Consider the following 8731-nt stretch of genomic DNA (forward strand, 5'->3'; position numbering starts at 1 on the left):
TTTCTTCCACTATACTAATCAACTGTGGAGTGTACCTTATCAATGCAATAAATCTAACTTCATACTATATCACTGTCTTTTCTCCCTGCTCCAATCATATAAAAGCCTCATCCATTTACTGTTGAGCTGATGTTGTGAGCCTTTAAAAGAAAATACAATGCAATTAGTGACAAGGCATGCATCAATTATAAAACTTTACATGTCAAAAGATCTGACAACTTGAAGTTTTCATACTCATAAAAAAATACAATTATAAGAATAAGAGTGCATTCAAAGGCCATTAGTGTTAGCTCGCACTGCTTCCACATTCCTCAGAGGGGTTAAAGGGTCACTTCTCTTAACTTTTTCAATTAAATTCTTTCACCATTCAAAAAAATAATAATCATTTCATCAAATATTTATCATATTTTGCTTTTGATGGGTGCAAGAGAAAGTGGTGACATATTAGAACATGTAAAAAATAACATATAGACTAAGAAATTGAATATGAACATTTAATTTGATTAAAAATAGCAATGACATCATGGAATATTATCCTCCCTTGAAAAGAGATCAGAGAGTGGTGAGGATGGAGAGCTTCCAATTCTCTCTTTAGACTCCATTAACATTAGTACAACTTGCCTCATTGGTGGTCTATCAAATGGTGACATATTTGTACATAACAGAGCAACTTTCAAAACTATAATCATATGATCTACAACATTATTTTCTTCCAGATTTAACTGACTATCGAGAATTCCAGAATCCAAAGAATGGTCTCTAATGTAATTTCTTACCAAAGTAACAAGATCTCCTCCTTGGTCTAAAGGTTGCACAGGTGTTCTTCCAGTAAGAAGTTCCAGCAGGACAACACCATAGCTGTAAATATCACATTTTTCTGTAACTTTCATTGTGTATGCGTATTCTGAAAAAAAAAAAACAGAAGGGAAGGGATAATGAATGTGTCAGAAAAGGAGAAATGAGGAAAAAATAATGCATCAGGAAAAAAACTGCAATGAACTATATATAAATTATGACATTGGTTATTATAAAGAATGACCTTCCTCCTAACTAGAAAAAGTGTTAATATAATTAATAGGCTTGCCCTGATGTCTCATGTGGTGATAGTGAGAAAAGTATTGAGGTGTTAGAGTTATTATTAGGCAATGAGTGTTAAATGATAATTGATAGGGAACGGAAAAAATTGGGTGATGGCGGGTGATCGATATTATCATTCTTTAGATAGGAGGGGAGAGTGAGTGACTAGGAGGACGGATTCTAGATGTTAGTGGTTGGTGGGCATAGGAAAATATGATAAACCAAATTGTAATTACAAAAGAGACCGGGCATCACAAAAAAAGATAGCACCAAAATTTATGTATTTTGGCTTAATTAAGCCTATATCCGTGACCACACAAAGATGAAATAACTCACTAAGCTTCAAATGAGGTATATGAAGAATTATACTAATTATAAAATTGGAGATAGGGACAAATATATCACTTTTCCTAGCTAAGCGAATTTATTCACCTACTATAAAGATGAATAATAAGTGTGGAGAAAAATAAGTTATTTCAATTATTATCTTCTCCTCTATATTATAGAAAGTAAATGAGAACAATTCCTTGCAATGACCAAGAGTGCTAGAATTAAAAATAACAACACTTCTTACTTCTTGAAAAACCAAAGAACTCTGCCTGTAAAGACCCACAAATTTTTTTTTACTTTCTCGAATGACACTCCTCTCCTCTCTTTCTCATCTTCTCCTCTTATTGTTACTTTTGGTTGCAAATGCTTCAAAACCATATAACCATCTCTTTAAGGTTCACAAATTTAATTTGATCAAACACAAATTTAAACACAATTTCATATCATAAAGCTTCGAAGCATTTGGTTCAGAAACTTCAGGAATCGATTTTGTGATCATCTAAATTTCATTTTAAATAAATTTATAGACGATGCAATGTGATTTGATGGGACATTCAAAAAGATCAAAATCATGCAAAATTGAGTCCAAATAAGCTAATATTAAGCACTAATAGCATAATTCAAAACTTTAAGAGATCATTTGAGCAATTAAACACCCTCCAAATTTGCATGTTTATGGTTGAAACAAACATTAATGGGACGAATTCACTGAGTCAATGGTTGCATAATTCCTAGTTCATTAAGAACTTGAGAAGTCTAAAAAACATAGAAGATAAAAGGGGAACTACTCGAACTATCCAATGTAATATCCAAGATCCTTCTAGAAATGAGCAGAATGTTACCCAAGAAATTTATAATTGGCCCTGCTCCTTTGCAATTAAGAGTGATTTTTACTAGAGAGAATTCTCAAGTTTAAAGAATTTTAAAGCTTTGATTGTTATTTGGAACCTCAATTGCTACATTTGGAATTTCACTTGTCCAAATTTCTTAGGCATTTATTTGGTTAGAAGAACAACCATGTCAACTACATTTTAGTACCTAATTTTTAATTTTGGCCTCCTTTGTCACCATCCATCGACGTTAGCAACTATCAGTGTTCTTTGCCATCACTCGTTATCAGCTGACATTGAAAATCATCATCACCAGTCCTTTGACATCCACTATCACTCGTCCATCATAGCTCATGCTGATTGATGTCAACAATCATCTTAGCTCGTTTTTTGACACCCATTTTATCATTCACACCCAATCCATCTTATTAAGAGAACCATCAAGACAGCTTTCCATGTCCCTTGAATCCCAACATTGTTCATCGTTCATCATCCAATGCTTGCCAACGATTGATCTTTGATGTTTTGCAGCCATAGATCTCCAATACATGCATTCTCGACCATCAATCTTTCTTCCCATCAAGAGAAAAATCAAGCTTATTGCTCATCATCATGTGAAACTTCCAACATTTCCTAGTGATTAACAACTATCAATTCTCATTTTTTTCAATCTGACAGCTATCAATCACTAAAATTGAATTCTCAAATCTCAGTCGCTTAGTCTCCCCTCCTATTAGGAAAATGACCAAGTCGGCCAGCTATCGTCCAGTGACTTCTTACATTTCCCATTGATTATTGTTCGATGTCTTTCGATGATTGATGTCTACCTACTATCGACGTCCAATGCTCATCCTCTCGATTGCTAGTTCTTTCCTTCTATCAAAAGAATGACTAACCTATACTGCTCATTATTGTTTGACCCACATCATCAACTAATACCCAATTCTTATATTCTCGAACAACTGGTCTTCCCTCATATCGAGGGAATGACCAAGTTGACCACTTATCATGAAGGGACTTCTACCGTTTTCTGTCGATTATTGCTTGATGTTTATGAAAGTTTGATGTTTTCCTACTATCAATATCTAATGCTCATCTTCTGAGTCACTAGATCTTCCCTTCTATGAGAAGAATGAATATTTTTACTTCAGTCTTTTTCATCTTAACTACTAGTTTTTGAAACAAAATAAGAAACAATAAGATCAAACACGAAAAGATAAGTTCACCTTGAAAAGGAATGTAATGACATAATTTAACTTTTTGTCATAAAAAAATCATCATACTTTTATTGCTTCATCATCTAAATATTATAAGCTCTATTGAAACCGCTGTATTTGTTGTTTTAATATTCACCAAAACAATGCTGACATCTCAATAATCCTGTTTTGATTTTCAAACTTTTCAAATGATTTATAATACTTAAAAAAATAAAAATAAAAAAAATTATGCTTTAGGTGCAATTTTAAATGGGTTTAAATAACATAAATCTAGTTAATTACCCTTTAGAAAGAATTATAAAGTTGCCAAGTTGAAGGCATTTTTTGAAATTTTTCCTATCAACAATAAGATATTAAGAACCATAGAATAATAAATGAAGTGCTAAAAAAAGGACAAACCTGGTGCAATATATCCATAGGATCCAGCAACAGCAGACATAGATTTCGACTGTGGCATATCAATCAGTCTTGCTAATCCAAAATCACCTACATGTGCTTCAAAATTATCATCAATTAAGATGTTATTTGACTTGATATCTCGGTGAATAATCCGTGGCTTACAGTCATGGTGCAGATAAGAGAGACCATGAGCAGCACCAAGTGCAATCATGAACCTCGTATCCCAATCAAGGTTCGGAGATTGCCGATGAAGCATCTCGCCGAGACTACCCCTCGACATGTATTCATAAAGAAGAAGATTTGAACCTTGATGATAGCAGTAACCATACAATTTAACAATATTCCTATGTCTTATATTACCAAGAGTCAATATTTCTGCATGGAAGCTATTGTCAGTATTACTACCTTCTCTATTAGATGAAAGCTTCTTCACAGCAACCACCAATCCATCACTCATAACAGCTTTATATACAGTTCCACATGCACCCCTTCCAATGGAAAAAGCTTCATCAAAATTGTTAGTGGCTGCGATTAGGTCCTGGAATGTAAATCCATTCTTCGGGCAAATAGACAAGTCAGAGGTTGAAGATGAAAGCGGTTTGTCTTGGAAAGGTGCAATGGTTTCGACCGGCTTTCTCATGTAGTAGATGATAACTGCTATAAGAATAAGTGCAATTCCTCCAACAGATGCTGCAGTTATTGCAACAATCTTACCTACTGGGTTACCAGCTGATTCTGAATCTGGTAGAGGAGTTGGAGGTCCATTACAACTGGCAAGAGGTTCTCCACAAAGACCCTTATTTCCTATGAAACTACTTGAAGGCATATTTTGAAAGAGTGGTAGTGATGGGATAGGTCCTGTGAGTTTATTATATGAGACATTCAGACCAAGCAAGCTGGATAGATTCACAATGGTAGAAGGGATTTCACCATTTAAATCATTATTGTTGAGTAAAAGATATTCTAGTAAAGCTAAGTTCCCAAGCTCAGGTGGTATATGACCAGATAGATTGTTATAGCTGAGATTCATTGCAATCTGTAAGCTTGCAAGCCCACCTAGCTCCTTCGGAATGCTACCAGAAAACTGATTCCCACCCAACTGCAACTCTGTTAAATGAGAAAGATTGCCAAGAATGGAGGGAATTGTTCCTGAAAGCTTGTTATCAGAAAGAATTAGCAGTTCCAACTGTAGGAGGGTTCCTAGCTCATTTGGTAGCATTCCAGTAAACCTGTTCTGGCTGAGATCAAGTCTTTGAAGTGCCTTGCAACTAACTAATTCTGGTGGGATTCTTCCTTCAATTCTGTTAGATGAGATGTTGAAGAAAACCAACTGTGATAAATTACCAATCTCTTGAGGAAGCTCAGATGTGAAGAAGTTAATTGGGAGAGAGAGTCTTTGCAAAGCTTTGCAGTTTCTAATCTCAACAGGAATAGGGCCACTAAATCTGTTCCGGTCCAACTCAATAATGCTCAAGTTAGTAAGCTTGCATAAATCAGCAGGGAAGCTACCAGTTAGATCATTATCACCCAACCGAAGCTGTACCAATGACTTGCAGGTTGTGATTCCGCTGGGAATATTACCAGTAATCTTGTTGGACCACAAATTTAACATAATAAGGTTGGAATGTTTGCATAGATGGCTAGGCAATTGGCCACTGAGATTATTGTTTGAAAAATCTGCAACCCATAGAGGACTATAAACGCCCAGTCCTTGAGGAATAACACCGGAAAGATTGTTGTCGAAGAGCTGAAACTGAAGTAACTCAGGCAAGTACTGCAATCCAAGTGGGATGGATCCTGTGAGGTTATTAATTGAGAGATCAAGCTTTGTCAAATTCCACAATTCACACAACTCAGCTGGGATGATACCACCTAGCTGATTTTGGAAGAGGTATAACAACCGCAAATCCTTCAAGTTTCTCAATTCTGCAGGAATTTTTCCCACCAAGAAATTTTCGGAGATATCAATTTCCTGCGCCAGTGTAAGATTACCTATCTCCTTCGGTATAGTTCCATTTAGTCCATTCTGGTATAGATATAGGTTCTTTATATTTTTCAAGTTCCCAATTTCTACAGGGATTCCACCAACAAAATTATTCTGGTATAGTGCAAGTGTCACTAAGCTTGTGCAATTGCCTAACTCCTTGGGGACAGATCCAGACAAATCATTGTCCCAAAGAATCAGTTCTCTCAGGTACTTGAGCTTCCCAATCTCTCTTGGAATCTCACCTCCAAGCTGGTTCTGTGCAAGGCCCAGAACTTCTATCCTTTCACATTCACTTATCTCAACAGGAATGCTCATGGAAATCATGTTCTGCCCGGCGCGAAAGATCACCAAGTTCTTGAGTTGGCCAATTGATGGAGGAAGTGCACCAGTGAGGTTGTTGGTGAATGCTACTAACTCTACTAGGGAAGAGAGGTTGCCAATCTCATCAGGAAGAGATCCAGTAAGCCTATTGTTACAGATATTGCACTTAATTAAAGAGGTCAAGTTGCCCAATTCAGGTGGTATTTGGCCTTCAAATTTATTGTTGTTCAAGTACATAACTTCTAGCTTTGAGCACATTCCAATCTCTGCAGGGATAATTCCTGAGAAGTCATTGTAGGAGAGATTAAGATAAGATAAGTGCACTAAACCACCAATGCTTCGGGCGAGAACACCGGACAAATTTAAGGAACTGAGATCAAGGGAGATGACCAATGGATCATAGTCGCTCGAGCAGTTCACGCCAGTCCAGCCACAAGGTGTTACATCTCCAGATTTCCAATTGTCAAGGTGTTTCAAATCATCCTTGAGTTTGCTCTTAATATCCAAGAGGTAATGCCCTTCCATGTTAAGCCCTTGGGATTCATTAAGAAATAAAAAAACCAGTAGCACTATAACTAAAGAGGTGCAGGAAGGATGAACTCTATCTGATTTCAACATATTCATTTCAATGAGTGTTGATATGATAAAATGAATTTCAGTCTCCAATAAGTGGTTTGAAACCATCAAGAGATATAATCTCTACACTACTTGTTAGAACACTCCATGAACTGAACCTACAGAAGACAAAAACGGTTAAAATTAAGATCAATTTAGTCACATAAAAATATAGGAAAACACAAAACAACGCATGTTCCAAGTAAAGAGTAAGAATAGAACCCTATGGGGCCATTTTTTATCCTATTTTAGAGAGGATTTAAACAAGATTTAAGAATTTCTCTCTCACTAATCTTCAATACTGAAACAAATTGTCAAATAGTTTATCAAGACTTAGCACGACTTAACTGTTGTCCTGCCAAAGAAATTTCAAATTATAATCCTCTCACGATTTACCAAATTTGAATTTAAAGGATTTTCTGAATCAAACTAGAAGTAAATCCTACTTGTAGCCAAACAGCTTCAAAGAATCCAAGAATAAAAAACCTTAGCGGTTCCAAAAGCTCCCAAGCATCAAGGAAAATAGAATAATGGCTTCCAATTTTTCTTGGTGAGAAGCATAAGCTATCCCACCATAGCCCACCAGCTCCAGCTCCTGAATTCAAAACATCTTTCGATATAAACTCTCAACCAACTTAATTAACGCAAGCCAGAATCTTCAAGAATAGATAATTCAATCCAATTCAAAACCTCAACATCATTGACCATTTGAATCAACCCTTGCTAATCCAATCCCGCTTCATTTCTAGTACTATTAATTCAAGCTTCCTCTATCAACTAAAATAAATAACAAAAAGCCATTAAAAGCTACAACTCACCCTTGACCCACATCTCTCATTCACAAAATTGGCGAGAAAAGAATGGAATCTTCTCAGCTACTCTTCCCTTCTCACAAACCAAATAGAGTCCCAAAACCAAATAGAATCCCTTTATATCTTCAATCCATTAGAGGAAAGAGCCACGAAAAATAAAAAACCCTAGATGTCGCTTCTTCTTGTAGGGGAACAGATAGAAACCTACTTCACCTCTCCCGATAGATTCCAACGAAAGTGAGCTTTCCACATTTTACAAGCGGCATGTGATAAAAATCCCACCTTTTCTGTTCAATTTTCCTTTTTTTTTTTCCCACTCCACAATAATCTCCAGAGTGCCGATAAAAAAAGCTAAGAAAAGCGAAAATAATAAATTCAAAAAACAGAGGAAACGTGAAACAGAGTAAGAGCAAGCGAGCGGGCAAAGTAGAGTTTTTAATGGCCGGCAAGCACGTTATCAATTTCCTCTTCAGTCTTTCTGTCCAAATCCAAAGGCCCCCCCACCCACTCTCACCACTTTCCCTTCCCTCAACAACAACAATTTCGCCTTTCTCTGACTCCTTTATTTCCTTCCATCTATCTGCTTCCTGTTTAAGAAATCTAGTTCAGATTTCAGATAATAATCATAAATAAAATCACTTGATGTATCAGTGCAGCTATACTTCTTCAACTGAGATGTAGTGATGTGATACAAGTAGATTATATATGTTATGATTTGTGGTTTTAGTGTATTTTGTCTTCATATATAGGAGAAATTATTATGTGTGGAGATGGTCCGGAGATAAATCAGGACGCTCCATATCATTTGATACACATCAGTACATAGTGACGTAACACAGTGTATTGGTGACGTGGAACGTCACAATTGGCCTCCTGACAACATCCGATGATCGCATTTAATAATTTCTCCATATATTGACTCCATTCAACTTTACTGTTTCTATCATTCTATTGTTTATTGTACTATTTTGTTATTTCTCAAGATCACAAGCTATTATTATGTGCGAATACTAGACGGTTCTCCAGTCTAGTTATGCGCTCGGTACCGAGCGGTACTAGGCGGGATAAACTTTTGGGATGACATGACACATTTTTATTGGTCTCCGGACGCCTTCCAGACTTCGTAAAGAATAATAAATCCAA

At 36.2% G+C, this 8731-nt stretch overlaps 1 protein-coding gene across 7 annotated transcripts; it reads right to left on the bottom strand.

Moving 5' to 3' along the window:
* Window positions 1–470: 470 nt before the first annotated feature.
* LOC110092693 (probable leucine-rich repeat receptor-like protein kinase At5g63930) lies at window positions 471–8181 on the bottom strand. Of its 7 annotated transcripts, none has more exons than XM_028693515.1 (3): window positions 8042–8181; window positions 3854–6895; window positions 471–904 (listed from the first exon to the last, which is right to left on the bottom strand). In XM_028693515.1, exons 2-3 carry the CDS (start codon window positions 6843–6845, stop codon window positions 522–524), a joined length of 3375 nt encoding a protein of 1124 aa, XP_028549348.1. In that variant the 5' UTR covers window positions 6846–6895; window positions 8042–8181; the 3' UTR covers window positions 471–521. The 7 variants fall into 7 exon arrangements, with proteins under 7 accessions (XP_028549348.1, XP_020673005.1, XP_020673003.1 ...); XM_020817346.2 differs by having other exon boundaries at window positions 7871–8178; XM_020817344.2 differs by having other exon boundaries at window positions 7802–8178.
* Between the last annotated feature and the right edge of the window lie 550 nt (window positions 8182–8731).

This window comes from Dendrobium catenatum, unplaced genomic scaffold (assembly GCF_001605985.2).
Source record: "Dendrobium catenatum unplaced genomic scaffold, ASM160598v2 fragScaff_scaffold_313, whole genome shotgun sequence".
NCBI lineage: Eukaryota > Viridiplantae > Streptophyta > Magnoliopsida > Asparagales > Orchidaceae > Dendrobium > Dendrobium catenatum.